Source organism: Sceloporus undulatus, chromosome 8 (assembly GCF_019175285.1).
Source record: "Sceloporus undulatus isolate JIND9_A2432 ecotype Alabama chromosome 8, SceUnd_v1.1, whole genome shotgun sequence".
Classification (NCBI taxonomy): domain Eukaryota; kingdom Metazoa; phylum Chordata; class Lepidosauria; order Squamata; family Phrynosomatidae; genus Sceloporus; species Sceloporus undulatus.
The window spans coordinates 3,370,846-3,396,710 of record NC_056529.1 but is presented as its reverse complement, the minus strand read 5'-3'; the positions used below and the strand labels follow the sequence as shown (position 1 = coordinate 3,396,710).

The window sequence follows — 25,865 nt, the reverse complement described above, 5'->3', positions numbered from 1 at the left end:
GGAACAGCAGAAAACAAGCTTCCTCCATCTTCTACATGACCTCCTTTCAGTTATAGCTATCGTGTTCCTTGATGGTCTTCTCATCTCCAAAGCAAACATACCCAGCTTCCTAAGTCATGCTTCGCAGGGTTTGGTTTCCAGACCTTTGGTCATTGTGGTCATCATCCAGTTTGTCAGTATCCCTCTTGAATGGTAGTGGCCAGAACTGGACACAATATTCCAGGTGCGGTCTGGTTCAAAGTGGAATAAAGCATCACTACTACTTCCCTTGACCTGAGCACTAGGCTCCTGTTGATGCAGAGGGTTGAACTAGGTCTGCGATTCCCAGACTTTGATTCTCCAGCTGTTTTGGACTCCAACTCCCAGAAGCCCCAGCCAGCTTGGCCAACAGCCAGGAATTCTGCGAGTGGAAATTCAAAACCTTCTCTGAAGATGCCAGCCAGAGAAGCTGTTGAAACGTCAGGAATAAACTCTTCTAGAACATGGCCACAGAGCCTAAAAAATGCCAGCCATGAAAGCCTTTGACTCCACATAGAAATCCTAAACATCCGGAGGGCTAAAGTTTGGGAATGATTGAACTAGATGGTCCTTGGGATCCCTTGCAAACTCTGATTCGGTGACCAGAGTTGGCTCCCGCATGCGGTCGGCTCAAAACAGGCCCTTTTCTAGAAAATCCTACTTGCTAGTATTGAGAACTTGCCTCCCGTTACATTGATGCCAGGTCTCCTTTTGGGTGAACTGAGTGCTGAGTCTTCAGAATGAAACAAAGCATATATATGTGTGTGTGTGTGTGTATGTATTTAACCACACGGTGTGTTATTAGTTTTGCCGAAAACTCAGGCCATAAGTGATGATTATCCACTCCTGCTTTGCACCTCAGCGATTCTGCTAAGCGAGGATTACTTTGGCCTTAATTACAACTTTCAAAGCATCCCAAGCCACTCTTTTCTTCTGCCCTGTGGTTTTATCTTCTTTTCCAATACCACTTTTCAAGGAGGGCATCTTTAACCCGAGGCTGGTTTGCTCTACCTTCTGCCAGCTCCTGTTTTCGCCAGGCTAACACATCCAAAGCCTCCATCGCCACTTTTGCCAACTGCGAAATCAAGATGTGCTCCATTTTTAGCTCCCCGAAGTCCATTGAAATTGAAGGTGAGTAAGCCTCCTTGGAGCAGGGCTGACCTTTTGTCCTGTTTTTCCAAATCCGCTCGCTTTTGTACTCGCTCAGACGCTTTCCGACTCCTACCTTCGAGCCGGAGGCCAGACTCCAAAGACTTTGAGTCTAATCCCTCACTAAAGCTACAGGCTTGACTCTTTCCACAAAGGAGAAATCACAGTTGTTCTTAGGTGGGGGCGGAGGGTATGTTTTGGGGTTGTGTGTGTGTGTTTGTGTCTGTTTTATCCACTACAAAAAAGGAAAGTGGTGTGTGGCTTTTTTTCTTCTTCATTCCAAACTGATTTGAAGAGGCTTCCTTGGAGCAAAATGGCTAATGTCTTCAATGAATATATATATATATGAGAACATTTTCAAGCCATGGGTGGTTGAATCCATGCATAAAGAATCCATAGATACGGAGAACCCGCTATACATTATTGCTTTTACATACAGTGAAGCCACTTTGGGTCCCAGATGGGAGAATATGGGGACATAATTAGGTGGTGGTGGTGATGATGATGATGATGATGATGATGATGATGGGGTTGCATACGTGCCGTGAGCCACCCTTTCCGTACCCTTATATTATGAGGACACAGCTTTTCGTTCACTGCTTGCCAGCTTTGCCAGCCTGCACCTGGTAATAATAACAGATTTTTAAGCTTGCCCGTTTGTCTGTATTAGTCATGCAAGTTGGTACCAATCTCCAAAAGCTGCCATCCTACACTCCTCACCCGCCCTTTGATGTTCTGTTGGGGAAAAGAGATCCTTTTCTCTTTTTTTGCTGTGTTTTCTTGGTAGGAACATGGCAGAGGACCAACCCACTTAGATGCATATCGTTTTAACTACGGCAGCATGCGTTTAGTGCCAGAGAGCAAACCGTGTGCAAAAATTTGGGGCATTTTCCAAAAGCAGCCTGATCTTTGCTATTTTGGATTGGGCAGAAGGAGAATGTCAAATGCCCTCTCCTGCATCAGTCCTGCCATCTTTGTCCTGTTACAGATTGCCAAAATAAAGCTGCTTCAGGTCTCTTTGGAGGTATGCTGTTTCAATGATGCATGCATCCTAAGAATCTGTAAGCTGCACCAAAGCTGCACTCCAGTGCTTAGGAATGGAGTGTGGCTTTGGCGCGATCTCTGGACTCTTAGGACCCATGCATCATTTAAATAGCATACCTCCAAAGAGACCTGAAGCAGCTTTATTTTGCCAGTCTGTAACAGGCCTTTGCCTGAGATCATTTTGCATTGGAAATATCCCATCTATACTGCCCAAACTTGGACTTGGAGGTCTTTTTTGGGGCATTGATCTTAATTGTAATGTCAATTCCATCATTAGCGCCTTGTACGATAATCTCCCTAGTCTCAGCTCAGCAAACACAATGGACAGAATCACAGCAAACCAAGGGAAGGCAGAGCTTTTCTAGCTTGGTTTAAAGAAGAATGCTGTTTTAAGGTATGCACTGTATACTTCTGATCCACAGAGATGACTTACCTGTGTCTCAACAGTTTTCTCTCCTTTGGTCCATCCGACCAAGAGATGCGGCTTCTGCCCACGTCACTGTTTTGAATTTGTGTTTTTGGCGCATGGAAAAAGAGACAAAAGGGATATAAATAGAAGAAGCACACGGTTATGCTGAGGCTCGGTTCCATGGAACATGTAATTAAAACAATAATGCTAGCTGGAAACTCTTCATGCTGGTCTGGGATACTTACTTTTGAAAACAAGACTTTTGAAGAGTGTAATGGGTTTTGTAAATGCAGAGTCATGAAGGTTTGTCTAAATTGGAAGGAAGCGGATGGTAATCCTGTCTTCCATGACATCAACGCTTTTCCCCTTGCAAAGCCATACCTGGGCAGCTAGGTTTAATTTATGTATTAACAAATCATAAAAAAGTGACACTAGATTCCAAGACTGAAAATAATTCTCAAGTATTGGTCCAAAATTCGCATTTGTTGCTGCTGCCACATTGCAGAATTAACGCAGTTTGACACCGCTTTAACTGTCATGGCTCCATCCTGTGGAGTCCTGGGATTTGTAGTTTGTTGTGGCACCAGAGTGCTCTGACAGAGAAAGCTAAATAGCTCACCAAACTACAAATCCCAGAATTCCATAGCATTGCACCATGACAGTAAACGCATGTCAAATTGCATTCATTCTGCAGCGCAGCCTAAGTCAGCCTCCATTTCTTGCCTCTTCTTTTTCACCTGCGCAAATGTGCTGTTTGCTCAGGATTTACTGCAACCTTATTTTCTGCATTGTCTTCCTTTGGAAAAGTCTGCAGTTTATGATGGAGGTGAATTTTTTAAAATCCATGTTGTTGTTTCTTTGAAATATGCAGAAACGAATAAATAAATTTACAGTATTTGTTTTGACAGCTGTTGGGAACAAGAGGAGCAAACATTTAAATCCCCAGGACCTACTTCTGAATATAGTTGTATTTCGGATCGGGCTGTTAATTAGATTAGTCTCTGGCAGATGCAAAACAGATTTCAGGTTGCACTAAAGCTGGGCACTTAGGATCAAATTATATGTTACAAATCGGACGTCATTAGACGCCGAACCCATATTAATGTTCCAGAGGCAAATTCCAGCAGTTTCATGACTGAGAAGTCCAAATTGCAAATGAAAGCGGTGTTTTACCTCCTGATGACTGATCACAAAAGCAAGGGAGCTAATTCATTTGCAATTTGAATTTGACCGCAAAGTGTGGAAAGCTCATGCTGTGACAATCAGACATCTTTCAATGGCTGAGGAATTCCTATTAATAATGGGAACAAGTCCACATTTTGGGGGAAAAGATGGGGTATAAATAAACTAAGCAAGGTCAGGCCTGGTTAATACTTGGATGGGGAATGACTGTGAAATATCAGGGGCTGCCCTGCAGGCTGTATTTCAGATGAAGCTCCTCGAGTATTTCTTGCTTAAGAAAACCCTATGAAATTGACGAATGGGATTCAAACCGTGGTCTCTTGGTGGAGTCCTAGTCCAATACTCAAAATAGGAACTTAAGGATGGTCCTGATAGCCTTTCAAATAGAGGACTGTCCTCTCTAAAGTGGAGGATGCCTGTGATGTGTATCCTGCACCAGGAATGGGTAACTACATGGAGGAAAGGTTTGCACAGCTTTGTCCACTGCAGAGTAAGAACTGTATTGGGATGTCACAAAATGGTTTATTTGCTTTGCTTCCCTGCCAGTAGTTTCTTTTACCATCTCCAATACAAGGAGAGGTGGAATACAAATTATTATTATTATTATTATTATTATTATTATTATTATTATTATTTACTTGACTATAAGTCGACCTCATGCCTAAGTTGAGGGCAAATTTTGGGGCCAAAATTACGACTTTTGCTATGACCCATGGATAAGCCAAGGGTAAACTTTAGGGACACACAGCAAAAGATCTAAAGCAGCGATGTCCAAATTCTGGCCCTCCAGGTGTTTTGGACTTCAGCTCCCAGCATCCCAGACCATTGGCCAAGGTGGCTGAGGCTCCTGGGAGCTGAAGTCCAAAACACCCAGAAGGCCAGAGTTTGGATGTCACTGATCTAAAGGATGAAGCAAAGCAAAACAGTGTCAGAGAACTTACAAAATTCCAGCAGACATAACTCTTTGCGTTTATTTTTAACACTGGATGGATGCAAGAGTAGAAGGAGTCGGTGCTTCACGTATTATACTCTTGCTTTTCACCAGGGGATGGTTCCTCCTTTTAAATTAGAGTTAAGATACAATACTTGCATTGACCCATGGATAAGTCGACTCAGGATTTTTTGGGGTCCATTTTTGACCTAAATTTCTAGACTTATACATGAATATATACAGTAAGTAATAAACGTTTCTTTTCGGTCTCTTGCAGATTGTCAGGAGCTGTTGCTGCCGGAGCCGATGGCATACACAATCAGCCCTTCGCCATCGGTGCCCATAGGGCCCCAGTATTGCGTCTGCAAGGTTGAACTGTCCATCTGCGGCCAGAACCTTCTAGATAGAGATGTGACCTCTAAGTCCGACCCCTTCTGCGTCTTATTTATGGAAGTGAATGGCAAATGGACAGAGGTAAGGCCTGAAAGCTTTGGCTTGCTGCTTCTCATTTGCCTTGTCTCAACTTTTACAAGCTGCTTGTTAACTTGGAGAAATAACCAGCCTGTCTTTTTATGCAAGAAATCAGGCATTTCAGCCAAATGTTGGCAGCGCAATGCAGGTAATGCTTCCTTGTGGTCCTGCCTAGTAATTCCTCCTTTCTAGCTGGATGCATTGCAGCAAATTAATTTTATATTAGAACCGTCTTTGAAATATGTGGATGCTTCTATACTTAGTAGACTACAAAGCTTCCTATCGCTTGGAATTTCTCATTATATGCTGTGAGAAACAGTAGGGTGCAATATAGGAATGGACCGATTCTGGGGGACCAGAGGATGCTTTTTGCTCATGCCCCTGAAAATACAAAAGTTTCTGGACAAATCGAAAGAAGAAGTCACTGGGTGTCAACTCGAGATACAGGCCACATCTGCACTGCAAAAATAGTCCAGTTTGACACCACTTTAACGGCCGTGGCTCAGTGCTATGGAAGTCTAGGAACTGCAGTTTTGCGGGACATTTATCCTTCCCTGTCAGAGAGATCTGGTGACCCAGTAAACTATCATTCCCAGACCTCCATAGTACTCAGCCGTGGCAGTTAAAGTGGTGCCAAACCAGATTATTTCTGCAGTGCAGACGCAGCCATACAGTCATAGAGTTGGAAGAGACCCCCAAGGGCCATCCAGTCCAACTCTTTACCATGCCATGCATGGTTGTTGCTGTTGTTGTATTTTATTTTCTTTTGCTGTGACAGTGCCACTCTACTGTGCAAAATTCTGCACTGGGGTTCAATTCTGCACCCCCAGAAACCTCTGGAAGGGTATGGAAAGGCTCCCCAAAAGCCCTAGTGTATCATGAATGAGAAGAACCCATTTCCCCAGTGTGTCCTGGAGTGCCATTTTCAAATTTCCAATGCCTGGTTGCTAAGAGCTCCCTTCTCGGAAGGCTTTCAGTCCAAAGGCATCAATGTCTGGAGAGACAGACTCCCCAACTCAGGCTTCAAAATGTGTGGTTTTTTTATTTACGCCTGCGCTATTTTTAGGCCCTCGCTTCACAAAAAGTATGCGCCTGGCGATGAAAGAGAGAAGGAGTCTTGAATGGACGGTCTGTGCAAAGACAGCTGCGGCTGGGATTTTGAAGGGAGTGTGTGTCTGTGTATCAGAAACCGGTCAGAATTGACAGGGTGCGCATATGTGTTGCGCATTTACAGTTTCTCTTCCTGAAAAAATAAATGGTATCTATAGATGGAAAAATGACAAAGATGTCAATGGGAAGGATTGGTGGCCCAGGAGCAACATAATAATAATAATAATAATAATAATAATAATAATAATAATAATAATAATGCATTTTATTTCTTTCCCACCTCCTCTCCTCAAAGCTCAAAACATGCTGCCCAATAACGTCATTCAGTGCAGCGAGGAACTACAAGTAACAATCAGTTCCGAATCCCGCGGTTGCGCTCTGCAATTAGCGCTAATGCGTGGCTGGTTATCTTGATTGCGCTCCTCCTAAATGATCAGGGAGGAATCTTCTTCGGAGAAGAGAACGTGATTTTCCTATGCTTTCCCCCTCCCTGGCATCTGGCTGGCAGTCACTCGCTGTTCCATTTCCTTACCAACCTTCCTGGTATTTTTAGCAACATTAGCATCATGGCGTTGTTGTGCCGTTTCCAAACGTTGCTCCAACTTTTTAAAAAATTCCAGCAACGCTTCATTGTTGGTTTTTCTTCCTTTCACCTCCTCCCTCCTTTATAATCCCTAGGCTGCATCTACACTGCAGAAATAATCCAGTTTGACGTCGCTTTAACTGCCATGGCTCAATGCTATGGAGTTGTGTGAACTGTTTGTCGCAGCACCAGAGTGCACTCTGCTTAACACAGGAGCTTGTGGCTTCACAAAGGATGCAAAGCAACTTGGATCTCAGAAAGAGCATCTCTTTTTGTTTTACAAATGGAGCTTATAAATTCCTGGAGTACAAACATGGCCAGAAGAAGGAAGGACCCACCTGCATGAATTTCATTCCATCTGAACTGAAAACAGCCACAACTTGATAAAATGCAAGCTTGGGAATAACATCGTCTTAATATATATTTTTTCACCTGTATGATTTTTAACATCAAAGTGAAGCTTTGCAAGCTTGGACCATGTATTTTTATTTTGCATTTGGGTAGCTCAATATAGATATCATTGTGAAGTCAAAGGCTTTCACAGCCTGCATCCATAGTTTAGCATGTAAATCCCTTCCTCTCAATCAAGGGTCACACAGTATATATACCCCACTCGCTTCCATGCCAGCATTCTCTGAAGATGCCAGCCACAGATGCTGGCGAAAAGTCAGGAATAAACTCTTCCAGAACATAGCCACATAGCCTGAAAAACCCACAAAATAAACTAAAGGTATCACTTTTGTGAATCATGGAACCATAGAGTGGGGAGAGACCCCAAAGATAATTCAATCCAACCCCATTGTGCCATGCAGGAAGACGCAATCCAAGCATTCCCTGTAACAGATGGGCATCCAGTTCTTTAACATAATTGACAGGACCTTATTACTGAGAAAGTGCAACGATGCTGATCACTGCGTAGAGAGATCTTGTAGCACCTTTGAGACTAAGAGCTTTCATAGACTTAAGTCTACTTCTTCAGACACATTTGGATCCAAATTTGGTCCATATGCACCTGAGGAAGTAGACTTAGGTCTAGGAAAGCTCATGCTGCCAACTCCATTCTTTCGGTTAAGTCTAAAAGGTGCCACAAGATCTCTCTACAGACTGATTTGATGGACTAACACGGTCGTATCTTTGGATGCTGATCACTGTTACTGTACTTTGCTTTCTAAAAAGTTCTGGATGGAGAAGGGCACCTAAGGTGATGGGGAAGTTCTGGCAGAAGGACTTCAAATCTCTTTCAGGGTATTTTTCCCTGACAGTCTTTTGGGAGCCCAACTCATAGATACAGAAGGGTGATTGTATTAAAGTCAAAGTCTTGGAGGTGAGGGGTGTGTGTGTGTGTGTTTTGTGAGTTGCGCTCTCTCCGTAGTTTAATTTTGCAGGAATGTGTTGCCAGGACAGCGAAGGACCTCAAAGCAACCAGATTTCAGTTTTCCGAACAGAGCTCCTTTTCAGAGTTCGTGAGGTCTTGGTGCATAAATGCCAGGCCTCAAAGGTGTCACCGTTTTCCAGAGCCTGTAGCCAAAAAAAGCATGTTGGGACTGGAGTCCCTGTTTTTGTGCAAACGTGTGTTCTCCCTCTCTATTTTTTCTTTTTTGCGCTAATGTTAGTGCCGTTAATCCAAGAGCTGTGCATCGTGTTGTCGGTGTTCTTGTTGTGTGCCTTCACGTTGTTCCCGAATTAATGCTGACCTTAATGCTATCGTGGGGTTTTCCTGGCACATTTCTTCAGAGGAGGTTTGCCATTGCCATCCTTCGAGGCTGAGAGAGCGTGACTTGCACAAGGTCTCCATGGCCAAGCCAGGATTCGAACCCTGGTGTAGTCCCAATGCTCAAACCGCTATGCCATAATGGCTCACTGCAAAACATACTGCGTAACGCATGATTCCTTCTCCTCTTGAATTTTTCTCCCTTGTATTTCATTCAACTCCAAGATTTCCGGCCAAGGTTTGCTTTGTAGAGAAGGGAGGAAAGGTGTTGAAATGTGCTCCAGGAGAAGCCAAATCTTTCAACGGAGAAGTATCTCAGCTAAGAGTGCCTATGGAGGAATGGATGGCTCTTATTTAGGGTTGCCATTTCAGGATCATTCCAGGCCTTGAGGTTTCCGAGTCAAAACCTGAGACATAGGTTGCATCTGCACTGCAGAAATAATCCGGTTGACACTGCTTTAACTAACAAGGCTCAATGCTACGGAATCCTGGAAAATGTAGTTTTATGAGACATTGAGCCTTCTGTCTCTGAGAGCTTTGGCACCACAACAAACTACAGTTCACAGAATTGCATTGCCTTGAGCAATGGCAGCTAAAGTGGTGCCAAAATGGATTACTTCTGCAGTGCAGATGCTAGGCAAACTGATGGAGAAAGACAAAGGAGTTAAAAGACTTGTGAGCCATTCTCTTCTTGCCTTCGTTCCTCTTCTGATCAGTTAGAAAGCAAAGTCTGTTCCATAGAAGGAAAACTTTTCCTTCTGCATCCTCTGCGCCAAAGCTTATAGCTGAATGGATGCCAGCGAGACAGATGGATGGAGTGAATTACATTGGTGTACCCATCCTACTAGGAAGGAAAAGGCCTTGGTAGCGATTGCTACTAGTGCTAAATGCTGCCATTTCGCCATGGCAAGATGTGGGAGGTGTGAGAGAGAGATGTGCTCCTGTGTTCGAATCAGTTCAGTTTAAAAGTGAGCATGCAGGAAAAAACAGGGAATCGAAGGAGTTGAATCTCTTCGTCTTTTTCTTTGGCTGCATCAAATTGCAGAATCGATGCAGTTTGACATTTCCATGGCTCCATCATGTGCAATCCTGGGATTTGTAGTTCTCTGAGGCACCAGAGCTCTGTGCCAGGGAAGGCTCAATACCTCACAAAACTAGAGATCCCAGAATTCCTTAGCATGGAGGCAGTTAAAGTGGTCTCAAACTGCATTAATTCTGCAGTGAGCTGCTCGGGTTGATTCCAAAAACATTGGCGGGAAATTGCATTTGGGGATTTGACATTGGACAAAAATATAACAGACGTGTATGGATAATGCAACATGAACTTTCATTTCATTTATTTTATTCAGTTTTATATATTCAGCATATTTTGTTGTGCTCTTTGTCGCTTCTTCCCACTCTAAAACTGTCGCATCTCTCTTCGCCATTAAATTGTGATAAAAGGTGCATTGTTTCCAAAAGACGTCTCATATATAACGGCAGCTTGCATGCTCACTTGTGGCATTCCCTTCTTTTGCAGATCGACCGGACAGAAACCGCAATAAACAACCTGAACCCAGCTTTCTCCAAGAAGTTTGTCGTCGATTATCGCTTTGAGGAGGTCCAGAAGCTGAAATTTGCCTTGTTCGACCAAGACAAGTCCAGCATGCAACTCTATGAACATGACTTCCTGGGGGAGTTTTCCTGCACTTTGGGATCGGTAGGTTTTTCCTCCAGATGCAATTCAGATCTGCGCCTTTGTTTCCTAACTGTCACATCATAAATTTCCTGGCAAAATATGGTGTTGGGTTTTTTTGGTGACAGAAAGGAGTAGATGTCAGGACGGTGGTGCATGAGATTGTAAGAAGAAGCCTTCTTATCCAGGCCCTGCAATTCCTAGCCTTGGATGCTTGCCATTCTCACCCAGTCCTAAATCCCTTCTTGGACTGGGATGACTGGGCCTCCAGGTGATCTTAAAGTGGACAAATGTGCTTTAGAAGTGATTTCTAGTTTGAATCAGAGCTAACAAATTAACAAGTGGTGCATAGAGAGATCTTGTGGCACCTTTGAGACTCACTGAAAGAAGTTGGCAGCAGGAGTTTTTGCAGACTTCAGTCTGCTTCCTCAGATGCATTTGGTGGCATATATATATATATATATATATATATATATACACACACACACACACCAATGGTGTGCATATGGGGGAAAGTAGACTCAAGTCTAAGAAAGCTCATGCTGCCAACTGCTTTCTTTCAGTGAGTCTCAAAGGGGCTGCAAGATCTCTCTACGTACTGCTTCCACAGATGAACACGGCTATGTCTTGAAACTAACAAGCAGTTCAACTTTATTTATTGGCTCTTGTAGAGCAGTTGCTGCTTTAACAACTTCCAGTAAAGTGGGGGCCCTTGGTATCCACTGGGCTTCGGTTTGAAGATACCAAAATCCATGGATACTCAAGCCCCATTAAATGCAATGGATAGTCAAATGGTATCCCTTGAGTGAAATGGCAAAGTCAAGCCTTGCTTTTTGGAATGTATGTATTTTTTGGAATGTTTCCAAGCCACGCATGCTTGGATCTGTGGATGAAGAATCCATGGATATGGAGGGCTGACTGTACAGTACTTAATTCCAACCATATATTCATGTTCAACCTGAGGTTGTGTCAGAGCTTGCTATTCAGCAAGTTCAGATAACCAATGCGCATCCATTCCCCACCGACTCTCACAACTGGCACCAAAACCCTTGGTTTGTTTAGTCGCAAGCTGCCTCCAGGCTGAGATCAGGAAGGAAAATGTGCTCCCCTACTGCGTTGTGTGGCATAAATGCCTATTCCCCTTGCATGATGCTTCCCCTCTGCCTCTCTGCTCAGCAGAGAGCTGGGTGTTTGCTACAGATCCAAGACATCCGTGAGCAAATGTGACATTTTGAGTCAAGCACATGGAAGTCAGTGCCTTGGCCAGGCCACAGAGCAATTTAGTGTTTGAAGAGGGATTGCAATTGCAGCTGGTGCATCATCCCCATCCAAACCCACCTCTGGATAAATCGTAACATGCTCTCTTCTTTCTTCCATCTCCCTTAGATCGTCTCAAGCAAGAAGATCACAAAAGCCCTCCTTCTGGGGAATGGGAAACCAGCTGGAAAGGGGATGATCACGGTATGGGTGCGCTTTCATGGTCGATCAATAGCTCCCAAACTTTGGTCCTTCAGATGTTTTGGATTTCAGCTCCCAGAATTATTGACTGTTGGCTGGGGCTTCTGGGAGTTGAAGTCCAAAACAGCTGGAGGACGAATGTTTGGGGAATCACTGCCAGTATAAATGGTATGTTGCAGGGTTTGCAGTCCAACACTTTGGGAAGGATGTCCGGTTGGGAGATGGCACCACTGGACGGCACAATCCAGCCAAAATTAAGTGCATTTTAGAGCCCTTTCAGACTACAAAATTAGTGTTATAGCATTATGATTCCACTTTAACTGCCATGGCAAGAACCTATGGAATCCTGGGACTTGTAGTTTAACACCTAAGAAGGCAGAGAGCTCTATTGCCTCCCTAAACTACAAATTCTGGGATTGCATTGGATGTAGCCATGGCAGGTTCAAAACACTTTGCAGAAATAATCCAGTTTGGGACCACTTTAACTGCCCTGGCTCAGTGATAGGGAATCCTGGGAGTTGTAGTTTATTGTGGCACCAGAGCTGTCTGGCAGAGAAGGCTAAATGCCTCACAAAACTACAGTTCCCAGGATTCCCTAAAATGGAGCCAGGACAGTTGAAACAGTCTGGATTATTTCTGCAGTGTGTTTTGGAGTCATAGTGCTATAACAGTGCACTATAAATGGGTACTGACTCCGAATGATGGTTTCTTCACTGGTGAAGCTACCATTTAAACCCCGCTTTTGCTTTGCTTTGACTGGTTTTTCATCTGTAAATAGCTGCAGTTTTTAAAAGTCCGCTTCTTATCGATTTATGCAAAACATCAATGCCTTTTGTTGTTTGGCTGGAGATGTTCCTAGACCAGATCGGTAGAAACCAACCAGTCTCTGCCTTGATGCAACCTCAAAGTCAAAAGGGATGGGGAAAGGAAAATCATATTTATTCCAATATAACATCATTTGTATAAAAATACTCATTCTACATAAGGTATATATTGCTTGTGCAAGTCCTCGTGGGCACTACAGATCTGTAGATAACATTGCCAGATAAATCCGGATCAATGGCTCGATTTTTTTTTAAGTGCCATGATAAATGTTGGAGGGAAGAAGGACCAAGCTTACTACTTAGCAACAGGTTTCTTAGCAACACTTTCCCCATTGTAGGCATATTTGGATAGTTTGCAAATGGGGGAAAAAGGGAAAGAAAGAAAGTGATATTAGTCTGCAACAAAATGTTTCCCTTCTACCCTTTCCTTTGCTTTCTGTCCTTCTCGTTTTATCCATTTTAAGTTGGAAGGGACAACTTGTTCTGCACTTGACATTCATATGGGAAAATAATGTGGTGTGATGGATATATAGCTTATTTGAGATCACTGGTCCTTATACTTCGGCTTTGTATCCATCAGTCTTGCTTCCTGGGACACTTTCACTGACAATATTGAATATAACCAAGAAAAATAATGAAAGAGCATGTGCATATGCCCTTCAAGTCACCTGTCGGTTTATGGTGACTCCATGAAACGCATAGGGTTTTCTTAAGCAAGGGATCAGAAGTGGTTTTGCCAGTTCCTTCCTCTGCAATACAGCACCTGGCATTCGTTGGCGGTCTCCCATCCAAGTACTAACCAGGGCTGATCCTGGTTTGCATACAAGATCAGACAAGATCTTTGGAATCCTATCAGCTGCATATTTTCTGTGCTTTTCCCTTCTAATAAATGAATGGACCATCATTTTGGAAGATATAGGAACGTATCCTTGTTAGATGCTTAGCTTCCAAAATCACGATTTGGTGCCTTTAAGGTATTTAGGCCCTGCAATGAAAGAGACGGAAATGTATTTTAAGTTTTAACTACATGCTGCATAAGTGTTTAAATGCTCTTTGAGAGATAGTTTATCTCTTCGGTGGCACAAATCACCGCAGAGCAAGCTAATCTTATCCTGTGCGCATTTTTCCTCCTCTATGGAGGCATCTGTTTCTCATTATAGAGGACTAATGCTGCAGACATAAAGGAAAAAATATACGTTGATCTGCAAAATAAAAAACTGGGGACTTGTTCACTGCATGCATCTGAGGAAGTAGATGAAATCTACGAAAGTTCATGCTTAGTTCTTCAGTGGTGCAAACTGCTACAAATCTCATCCTGTGCACATACTTCTTCCTCTATGGAAGCATCTGTTTCTCTTCATCATAGAGGACTAATGCTGCAGACATAAAGAAACCAAAACATGTTGATCTTCCAAAGAGAAACAACCCAGGAGCTGTTCGCTGCATGCAACTGAGGAAGTAGATGAAATCTATGAAAGCTCATGCTTATTTCTTCAATGGCACAAGCTGCTGCAGAGGAAGCTAATCGCATCCGTTGTGTATGTTTCTTCCTCTATGGAGGTATCTGGTTTTGTCTTAATCATAGAGGACTAATGCTGCAGGCACAAAGAAACAAAATATGTTGCATATGCAAAAGAGAAGCAACCCAGGAGTTGTCCGCTCCATGCATCTGAGGAAGTAGAGCAAATCTATGAAAGCTCATGCTGCACCTTCTTTCACTCAGTCTGAAAGGCACTACAAGATCCTTTTGCATACTGATAATCCAGACTACCATAGCTATGGCTCTGAATTTTGCAACCAGGAGCTGTCCACTCCATGCATCTGAGGAAGTAGAGCAAATCTATGAAAGCTCATGCTACACTCCTTTCACTCATTTAGTTTGAAAGCCACTGCAAGACCCTTTTGGAGACCGATATTCCACATCACCATGACCATGTCTCTGAATTTTACACCCAGGAGTTGCTGACGGAGGTGGAGCAATGTTCAACCAAAGGTCGCTTAGCTGCTCACGCTTTACTCATTGCTTCTTTGCTAAGTAGTCCTGCAGTCAGCCATGTGAAAGAATCTCTATGAGTCATTTCCCAGCAATGTGCCTTTGCACTCAACTGAAATCATGTAGGGTTTGTTTTTTAAAAGAAAGCCATTATTTGGGAAAGAGGACCCCGGCCGAGATACTGCATTGTGAGACACAATTGCAATGACAGAGCTCTGTTGTTGTAGGATGTCTGACAATGCCAGCCTCCTCGCCCCCATTAAAAATCCCTACCTTTACAGGTTGCCAGCAGTTCAACTGAAGGGTTTGGAGATACTGCAATTGAGGGTGCGGGGAAATTATATTTGCATCACTTTCCCAATTGTGGGACATGTCTAGAACAGGCAGATGGAGGCCCATGGGTCGCATGTGGCCCCTGCAGCCGTATGTGGCCCTCCTGATGTCGTCCTGCAGGGAAAAAATCACTCCGAAATTGATCTTCTGATGCCTGAAAGTCTCTCGGATGGGGGCTTTGATGCTTAATTTTATTGGGTGATGATTTGAAATGAGATTTTTGGGAGGTTAGCAACAGTTTTGCTACAAGTTGAGCCTAGCGCTGCTTTGACAACCCATGCAAAATAAATAAATAAATAAATAAATAAAATAATTAAAGCAAAAAAATAAATTGTCCCTAATGAAAGAGGAAGAAGAAAAACATGCGCATCGGTGAATGTGGCGATTGCAGTCTGTACAACAGGAAAGAGCCATCTCTTTATTTTCAGGACGGTCCATCTGGCTGTTTCGCTTGCAGAAGCTGGAAGGACTTGTTTTCCTGTTTCTGTGGACAGACAGTCTTAATGGGGCCCTAATTATCTGTATTATTGATGGCAACGTTTTCCAATACAGAAAATTCGCATCCAAGTTTCTCTCCTAGAAGCACAGCAACTCCCAGAATGCCATAGCATTGAGCCATGGCAGTTAAAGCGGTGTCAAACCGGATTATTTTTGCAGCACAGATGCAGCATACATCAGGATGGGTAGCATAAATGAGTTCTTTTATATAATTCCCACGGGAAAGAAAATTGTCTTGGAACATGTAAATTTCTGCTCCCAGGAGCATCCAGCTCCTCTTGGGTCATCGCTAACAAGAGCTCTATGAGTCACTGCTTTTTTGCTTTTTGGGATCATTTTGGTAAGCAAACAAGAGCAAAGCGGAGAGTGCTATTTTCAGCCTTGGTCAATGTTGTCTCACTACCGGCACTCCCTTTCCGAAGGTTGGATTGGCAAAGCTGGGGAAGGAATGCCAGGCTGGGCTACATCGAGGTATGGAAACCATCACTAAAACAGAAGTGCAACTCTTTGCAAACATTGTGCCAAGTGGCGACTAGAGTTTCCAGTTTGGGGATCATCCCAAGAACTCAGGCTTCTGGGCCATAATTGGAGTCAAAGGGCTAGCCTAGGCATGGCGCCAAGGAAGAGTTGGGGAGGTTTAGTGCAATGGTTTCCAAACTTTGGTCATCCAGGTGTTTTGGGCTTTAACCAGAAAGCTTGCTCAGCGATCAGAAATTCTGGGAGCTGAAGTTCGAAACATCTGTGGAGGACCAAAGTTTGGGAAGCACTGGTCTAGTGTTTTGCTGGCCATCGGCCGAAATAAATCAATGCATGTAGCCACTGGTTTGAGCATTGGATCAGCGACTCTGGAGACCAGGATTGAGTTTGAGGGAAAGCCATTGGAAGTTGAGTTTCTTTCCAAATTTTGAGCACTCAAATATAATGTGTGCCGCTTGCTAAAAACGAACAACGCTTCCCCTTGTCTTTCAGATAGCAGCCCAAGAGCTCTCCGACAACCGCGTGATCACGCTCAGCATGGCTGGCCGAAAGCTGGATAAAAAGGTTTGTATTACTTGAGCCTTGTGTTTCACTTCCCTTTCCAAGCAATAAATTCATCCAAGCAGACTGTAAGATATTGTTGGACTTTATTATTGTCCCACCACAATCCCACAAGTGTAAGGATGGATGCATACCTATTTGGCATCGTTCCTTGTCCTATGCTTTCCCCCATAATAGTCCTTCAGTGATCCATGTTTGCATGATCTGTTTTCCACACTGCCAACTGATTTTTTCATTCCAAAACTATCTCCTTACAAATACTTACCAATCCAGATGGGCATCTTTGATTGAATTCAACCTCCTGCTTAACTCACTGATTTCACATGATAAGAAATGGTGCCAAACCAGTGTGTTTCCATCCCAAGATGGCCAAGAGATAGTCAACCCATGCTTCCTTCCTCAATGCACTTCCATTCCTGATCACATCTTTTCAACGCTGCTTTTTTCACAAGCTCTTTTCTTTAAAATAAGCCATTTTAATACTTGCGCCGCTCCCATGCACCATCCAATCTGACCCTCAGACGACTTGGTTTGAGCAAAGCGGCTGGTTTCCACACAGCCAACGTCTCTGTTAAAAAAACTCCAATACTCCGGCTTGTAAAGCTGTTGGAGAATTTGTCTTTTATGATCACCCTGGTCTCTTGCCTATTAGTATCAGTAACTGGTTTTATGTGCAATATATTCATCGCTTGGGGCAAACCAATCCATCCTCAGAGGCTTGCGACTTACTGGCTGGTACTTAGGTTGTCAAGATTTATAGATCTGTATCTGTTCTTCATTTGAATTGCAGCAGAGGGACAAGCAAAGAGGAGTCATTCCTTGCCTCTGGCTTATAGCTTCAAGGAGGCTTTCTCCTCTTCTCTTAATGATCCATTGCATGGCAGTTGAAAAGACATAATTTTATAACCATTGCTGTTTCTTTCTCCATTCCCTCTCCGCAGGATTTGTTTGGAAAATCAGACCCATTTTTAGAGTTTTATAAACCTGGGGATGATGGGAAATGGATGCTGGTGCACAGGACAGAGGTAAGCAGGATGGCTGAACTACTGCCTTGTGTGCCATAAATGCCCCCTTTTAATTTTATTATGTTGCAGCAGAGATACTAGGGATGCAACTGTAAAAAAGTATGGGAAGATCCAGGGTCAAACAGGAGAGCTTACTACTCTCAGGTCTTCAGACAGTTCGCTTGAAACTGGGATGGGAATGGTACAAACCTCTAAATCATGTTGGACTGTAACTCCCATCATCCCCAGGCTACATAGCCAATGATGAGAGTTTCAATCCAGTGCTATAATTGTATGTGAAAAGGCCTCCGAAAACAGGGCCAATTTCCCTTTCCACGTGACCATTGAGGGTTCAGTGTTCACAAACTTTGCTCCATGCACAAAATTATTACAGTATAAAATTACTTTCAGGCTATGTGTGCATACAAAACATCAGTGAATGTTGTGTTTAGACTTGAGTCCCATTTCCAAGCAATCTCATTATGCATGCAGATGCAAATCCAGATATTCCAAAATCCAAAATAAAGAAATGAATTCAAAATCCAAATAAGAAACTTGAGTGTTGCCTATAGAATTAGCAAGGAGGTAATTTGTTTGCAGGATACAGAATAATAATGAAATTTAATGTTTATGTACATACGTACGTATGTATGTTGGTACGTTTATGTATGTTGGTTTTGCACGTTTCGTAGAATGTGTTAATCTTTAATGGTTGAAAAATCAATTTAAAAGAAGAAAGAAAAGAAATGCTGAATGGTGCCCAGGAAATGCTTATGAATTGGTGACGGCGCACCCTTCATCACCCTTCAGAAGAACAGCCTCCTTCGGTGTGGATTTGTGTTAGTGCTGACACATCAGGAAAGTGTGAATGTCTCTGTGCCTGTGTCCTTCCAGATGCCCACGCATCCTTCTGAAAGTCTGGCAGCCTTTTTGCCGTCTCTGTTTTGTTGCACGGTTCCGACTGTGTGGGTTTCTCCTTGATCCGTCCACCCAGCGTCTCCAGTCATTTTAACTAACAGACTTCAGCCTCCTTGGATCTGCTTTGCATGTTTTTGCTTTTTAAATTAGGCCTCCAAGACTCACCAGCCAGAGCCAAGTATAAAGGATGGGCACTTAGAACAAAAGAAGAAGCCATTACAAATCTTGGCATTTGTCATCCACAGCAGAATTGGACTCCCCTAACGCTCCTTTCATACCAAAGTTTATCCCAAGTGTCCGTTCCAGCAGCCCAATTTAAATGCAAAAATAGCTAATAGCTAAATACCTTTTTATCCAGGTAGGTGTTTGGAAAGAAAGGAGCTTTACTGTGCAAGGTGCTATTTCTTTTTAAATATTCTTTAAAGTGGAATTTAATTCAGATATATTTTAATACACAGGTTGAGTCTCGCTTATCGGGATTTCCAAAATCTGAAATATTCCGCAATCCAAAACTTTTTACATGAATGGTGTGAGAGAGTGACTGCTTTGCTTTCTGATGGTTCAGTGCATAAATAAATACATTGTATAAATAAATAAATAAATAAATAATTGTATAATTAAATCAGCTTTTTCTTTCTCTCCAATTCTAGGTGATTAAATACACTCTGGATCCTGTCTGGAAGCCATTCACTGTGCCTTTAATATCTCTGTGCGACGGGGACATTGAAAAGCACATCAAGGTAAGAAACGGCCATGTTCTCTCTTCTTTGTAATTGATTCCAGTTCTGATTACAGAAAAAGAAAGAATTTATTTGTATATTTCTAAGACTGAAAGCTGCGTGCCACTGTTTTTGTTGAGTTTTCTCAAAGCCACGTGAGTCTTTCCTGGATGTTGAATTCAGAGACTGAGTCTGGAATAATAGTGTGCAAAGGGATCTTTTGCAGCACCTTTGAGACTGAGCCAAAGAAGTTGCAGCGTAAAGCTTTTATAGACTTGAGCTGCATCTGCATTGCAGAAATAATCCAGTTTGACACCACTTTAACTGCCTCCCCTCCAAACAATATGGCATTAGAAGTTGCATATGTGAGCATGCGTTTGCATGAATGGTGATCCTTTATTGTCTATAAATAAAACTCCATTTGGACCTTGCGTTCTGGAGTTCTGTTTCTCGAAACTGCTATGCACAGGTTTGATCTCTGCTTTTAGTTGCCAAGCTCTCTCAGCAGCTTTTCACTGAGCTAATATAATATAATATAATATAATATAATATAATATAATACAATACAATACTGTATAATACAATACAATTTCTCCATTAAACATTGACTGTGGATGGCATTTTGGGTAACAGTAGGAGACACAAAAGGGCTTCTCTTGCAAACTTCAATCCTTGGGCAGGTATATTAAAAGCACCTCTGTGCATTGCAAGATCCTTGACCGTTCTTCCCTTTTTTCTTTCAGATTGTGTGTTACGATTACGACAACGACGGAGGCCACGATTTCATCGGGGATTTCCAGACCTCAGTTGCCAAGATGTGCGAATCCCAAGACACCTTTGCAGTAAGTTCTGACAAAGACCCTTGAATCTCAGGAATATGACCCCTGCATACATGGGTTCAGGTCTCCTGCAAATTGCTGCCCCTAAAAACTCACTTGATTTAACACTTGAAAGTATTAATCCAGAGCTGGGCAGATTCCAGGCTTGCAGGATCTGAAATATTATTAGAAAGCCCAAGATTCGCCCAAGCAGAGTCAAATATAAAATATACTGGCTCTGTTAGGAAAACTTGCACTAAACGTTGGCTTTGGCTGCATCCTACAGAGTCTTGGGATTTGTGGTTTTGTGAGTGACAGCCTTTAAAATGGTATCCGACTGCACTATTTCTACAGTGTGGATGCACCCTTAGGTTAAGCCTTGAGGGACGTGAGAAATAAATTGGCACATAAATAGATTTGTCTAGTTCAGCATGTAAGTTTAACAAATCATTTTCAAAGCTCTGATAGTGAGGGTCATTAATGATCCAATTAATGAGAGTCGTTAATGATCCAATTAACACTTTAAACCTCCTTTTCTGAAAAGGCGATTAATTTGCACATTGTTCTTGTCTGCAAGGTGCTATGGAGCATGCATAGTTGCTTCTGCTAATAAGGCTGTGTTGCAAAATAATAATAATAATAATAATAATAATAATAATAATACAAATAGCTGGGCCGTCTTCTTTTCAAATAAGCCTTTGAAAAAGACTTTCTGCAGTCCATGTAATGTTGTTTTTTCTACCCCTGGCTTTGCCTGGATTAATGGCTTTCTTCATCTTGTCGTTTGCATTCTCTCGGGTTGTTGTTGTTGTCGTTTGTGTCCAACTCTCATTATCCAGCGTTGACACTGGCCATCATTAGGCAAATGTGCAACTTCTGCCTTCAAGCAGAGTTGGAAGCGCATGCAATTAAGGCTCCTTTCTTCTTTTCCTTCATATTCGGGGAAAGTTTTTGGATGCTTTGTGGTCCGCTTTGATGGCTTGACGTCTTTTGGACAGATCTGGGGCTTTGATCATTTCTGACTCGGGCATCTTCAGTGGATTTTCTGAAAACAGAAATGAAAAAGGACTTTGGGTTTGGATGAGGGTCATGGACAGGGCTGTAAAAGAGAGCTTGGGAAAGGTTTTGGCCATGTTGGCTGAAGGATACTGGGAGTAGTAGTCCCAAAACCAAAGCATTCTTAATGGGTGGCTGGGATTATAGTGACACCTTTGCTTTCCGGTGGTTCAGTGTACACAAACTTTGTTTCATGCACAACATTATTAAAAAAATATTGTATAAAATTACCTTCCGGATATGTGTATAAAGATATATAGGAAACATAAATGTGTTTAGACCCTTCTCTTAGATATCTCACATACATAGGTGCAAACACAGGTTTTCCAAAATCCCCCAAAATCCTATATATATATATATATATATATATATATCCAGGTCAATTGGAGGCCAGTTTGCAAAAGCTGAGAGTATTCCCTTTGATTTCATTTTAATAGTATTACCTAGTGGTTGGAAGGTGAAGGCTTTGAATCCTCCCAGAATAAAGAAAGCAGCGAGATTGATGTATACCTTGACACTTGAAAACCTCAGATGTTTTTAAAACAGCCGTTCACGAGGGTTCGATATGGAACCCAAAGCTCTTTGAGACAACGAGACTCATTCTTTCCCTTCTATAAATGCTTTGAGAGATTCTTTCAAAGGGGTGCTTTCAGATGAAAAAGCTTAACAATAAGACATGAACGCCTTTATTTGCCTTGTGAGTAATCGGCATCCTTTTCTGTCCCACCCCAAAGCAGAAACCCCATTGAGTTCCTCTGCCTTCGGTCTGCTCTGGAGTGCTTCTGAATGGAGTTCTGACTGCTCTAAATAGCTCCAGCAGAAGTGCCTTTCTTCCAAACCCCAGGATCTAAAGATTGCAGAGGAGCCTGCATTTTCCAGCATCCGTTGTCTTGAAGCGAGTCAGGACCTTGACTGTTTCCAGCAAAGCTGTAGTGTCCAGATCCATGGAGTTTCTCCGGAGTCACCCTGGCAGACGGAGATGACATTTCTCAATTGTTTATCAATAATTTCATTGGCTTCTACAGTACCCCTTCCCCTTTGCTTTTGGCCAAGGGACTCTGCATCAAGCTATATCCAAATAACAACAAAATATAGAAACATCGCCCGTCTCATCTCAAACATTTCTTGTCGTCTCATTGCAAACCAGAATGGGGAAAGTCTGTGTCATTCATCCATGCAAACCCATTGGTTGAGCCACACACTCTCAGCCCCAGAAAACCCCAGGATAGGTTTGCCTTAGGGTCGACATAAGTCAGAAATGACTTGAAGGCATGCAACGACGACAAACACAATGCAGGGCCTTCTTTGTAGCCGCACCTCAACTGTGGAATTCCCTCCCAAGGAAAGTCATGCTGGCCATGACTGTGTTGTTTTTGGTTGGCCTTTGGGTCTTAATATTAGTGGCTTTTGCCACTAATTCAGGTTTTAGTCTGAATTCTAACAGAGCTTTTAAGCTTTTGGAAGATAGGGATAAGCACTTTGGATAGCAGTTTTTGCACAGTGTTTTGTCTTTGTTTCATTTTTTGAAGTGTGCATGATCTTTGGAGGCTTGAAGGACCACTAAAAGATGGTTATGGCCACCTGTTGCCTCTAGGCCATACTTTTCCCACCTGTGACCCTGGGCATCCGAATAACATAGCAAACCATTGCGTACCTATTGCTTGCGTTGATTGTGGCCTGTTTTCATTCCTCCATTTCCCCCCCCCCCCTCCTAACAGGTAGAATTTGAATGCATTAACCCCAAAAAACAGAAGAAGAAGAGGAGCTACAAGAACTCGGGCATCATCATCGTGAAATCCTGCAAGGTGAATGCTTTACATGAACATCGACTTCTCATATAGAAAACTCATGTTGCATCTTGGAATGAAAAGCCATTTTTCTGTAGGGAGAGAGGTGTATTGGAGAGATGATGGCCGGTGGCAGCTGATCTCCCGCAGGTTTCCAAACTGGGAAAGGATGGGGGATGTTGAAATACAATGCCAGATACAGGGAAGACTTTATGTCTTCACCAATGGCATTGCTAGGTTTGGTGCCACCCCAGTGCAGCAACTCATGCTATCACTCCCAGGCTGAGAGACACCAGATCAGTGGTCCTTCAGGAGCAGATCAGGCTGCTTTGGAAGAGAAAGTCTGGTTCCTTGCCACCAAAGGCTGGTGGACTAGAAAAGCATAGAATCATAGAGTTGGAAGAGACCACAAGGGCCATCCAGTCCAACCCCTGCCATGCAGGAACTCTCAATCGGGGATACTTTGATAGAGAGTTCCTGCATGGCAGGGGTTGGACTGGATGGCCCTTGTGGTCTCTTCCAGCTCTATGATTCTATGATCAGAAGGGACTGTCCATCTCCAAGACCATGATTCCCAAACTCTGCTTCTCCATTTTTTTTTTCATGGTGAAAAAAAGATTAACTTTTAACTTCAAACCTGTTTCTTCTGCCTGTGAATAGTCTGCTATTTATGTGAAAGCAGTTATTTGTTTGTTTGTTTTGCATTACTCCAACATAACTTTCTCTCTTACCTTCCTTCCCTCTCTGCAATCTTTCAACATCCTTTTGAAGATCACCAGAGATTACTCCTTCCTGGACTACATCCTCGGGGGCTGCCAGCTAATGTTTACGGTAAGCAGCTTTGCATTTTTCACTCAGTGAATTATAATGAACAGAGACACATAATCGCCATCATCACAGGCCTCCCAATTAGATTCTCGATATTAATTAAAGCACCAGGGATGCTTAATGGCTGGAAGTCCAGCTTGTTTGGTCTCACAGAGATGAAATGTGGCTCACTCAAACATTCAGCTCATTTGAAATGTGCGGGAGAAGAGCTCTGTGGCTACTGATGAGATCTGCTGAAGAGACAAATGAGTGGGCCTTAAGAGCAAATCAGGCCCTAGGACCTAGATAGCTAGCAGATAGATAGGCAGATAGGTAGGAAGATGGATGGATGGATGGATGGATGGATGGATGGATGAATTGGCAGATAGGTTTGGCTGGGATTAGCCGTGAGGAGTTCACAGTTTCAGTGCGCAGGCAAAGCGCAAGTTGTGGATGTGAGACCATGCTGCCTTTCCCTCCAGTTGTAAATGAGGCATGAAGCACAAGCGAATTAGTGATCTCAATCCAGTTGTAAGGAGAGCTATGCCAAGAGGACATTTTATGTGGCTGAAAAAAGCCCCAAGGCGGGTGTTTTGTTCCTAATGCATTCCCAATTTCCACATGAATTTAGGTTTGTTTTTTTTGGGGGGGGGGGGGAGGGCAGTCCTGCAGGAGCCCTTTGCAACCTTGCTGCTTGAACAAATGAAGAATTATGTCTGAATTAGCCAGGCCTGTTATACATCCAAGCAGGGCAGGAAATCCAAATTCTGACAGATGGACACACGGATGCATGCACACCCACATATGCACTCAGCATAATTATTAGCCTGTTTAAAGGGGTTAGATGACCTCTGGAGTCCCTTCTGACTCCATGGTTCTACATTTGAAACACATTGCAGAGAGCAGCCGCAGTCGCGTCGGCTTTTCTGCCTGCGAGAAGATTTGCATTCTCTGTATTTCAGGATATTTTGCTCAGAGCATTGCAAACAATCTCACGATTCTTTGCTTTTGTTTTCTCCTCCTGGATGTTTATGCCTATTTGAAGAGGAATCAAATAGGCTCTTGGGCAACTCAAAACGTGCCTGCAATATAAAATGCAAAATGTAAAGACGGTCAAAAAAAGAAGAAGCCTATGATGAAGACTCGGCATGCTTTCCCCAAGGATGCTGGACTACAGATCCCATGGTAGCTATGCTAGCCGAAGCGATAGGAGTGGTAGTCTTACATATCTAGCAGGTAGAAAGTGGAGGGTGGGCAACCAGGTCAAATATGAAGATCAGGGTTCAATTCCTTGTTCGAGCATAAAACCCCATTCGGTGACCTTTGGCAAGTCGCACTCTCTCAGCCTCAGAAGGTGGTAATGGCAACTCCCTTCTGAAGAAATGTGCCAGGAAAACCCTATGATACGTTCGCCTTAGGGTTGCCATAAGTCAAAAATGACTTGGAGGCACACAACAACAACAATAATATTTGGCATGTTGTAGCTAAACATTTTCCTAATGCAAAAGCATGGAGGCTTCTCTTGAGAGACTCAGAGTTGGAACAAAAGCGGCTGTGATCTCGCAAGGGATGGAGACACCTGGGATCTCAGAAGAAGTACCTTTTTGCATTGCTAATGGGATTCAAATTTCGTCTCCTGAACTTTGGAAGGCTTTGTTCCCAGAGCCGCAAGGTCAGAAGGAGGACAGATCTGCTTGCATAGTTATCCTTCCAAAGAACGATGCCAACGCCTTGAGAAAATGCAACCCTGTGACTAACATGGCCATTTCATAATATTTTTCCCCTCTCCTGTGTGATTCCTAACATCATTGTTTGATCGAGAAGCCAGTGGAGCTTTGAAAGCTTGCATTGTGTGTTTTGTGCATTTTTGTTGACTGCATAAAGGCATCCCTGTTTGTGGATTGTGAGGATATTCTGGTACTGAGAAACAGGAGGAAAGATGCCAGGTAAACGTCTCTCCAGCCTTAGACAACAGGTGACTCACTGAACTGCATTGAACACATCCAGATATTCCAACTGCACAATTTCCCCCACGCTTTAAAAAAAGCAAAGCCAGATGAAAAGGGGCTGCTCTCATCCTTGTATTGGGGGAAATATCAGTAGCTTCCTATATGCTTTGTTGGTGCATGCCTTGAAGTTGATTCTGACTCATGGCAACCTTATCCGAAGGTTTTTCTTTGCAAAATATTTGCAGAAGAGGCTTGCCTTCCTCTAAGGCTGAGAGAGTGTGACCTGCACTGAAAAACTATTACCCAGAGCCTTAGTCCAACAATTGAACAAGTTGCTTCTTTGCAAGGCTGTCCTTTGCAAAGACTGTGCTGCACATCCC

The 25,865-nt window shown here is 43.1% G+C and overlaps 1 protein-coding gene across 1 annotated transcript in view; it reads left to right on the top strand.

The window, feature by feature from the left end:
* CPNE2 (copine 2) overlaps nt 1-25,865 on the top strand; it is a 38,841-nt gene that overhangs the window by 6,063 nt on the left and 6,913 nt on the right. Inside the window, exons 2-10 of the mRNA XM_042437384.1 lie at nt 5,011-5,207; nt 10,128-10,307; nt 11,670-11,744; nt 16,359-16,430; nt 17,369-17,452; nt 19,000-19,089; nt 19,812-19,910; nt 22,661-22,747; nt 23,501-23,560. Of these exons, the coding sequence (XP_042293318.1) occupies nt 5,040-5,207; nt 10,128-10,307; nt 11,670-11,744; nt 16,359-16,430; nt 17,369-17,452; nt 19,000-19,089; nt 19,812-19,910; nt 22,661-22,747; nt 23,501-23,560 (915 nt within the window). The 5' untranslated portion in view covers nt 5,011-5,039. The remainder of the gene's footprint in view (nt 1-5,010; nt 5,208-10,127; nt 10,308-11,669; nt 11,745-16,358; nt 16,431-17,368; nt 17,453-18,999; nt 19,090-19,811; nt 19,911-22,660; nt 22,748-23,500; nt 23,561-25,865) is intronic.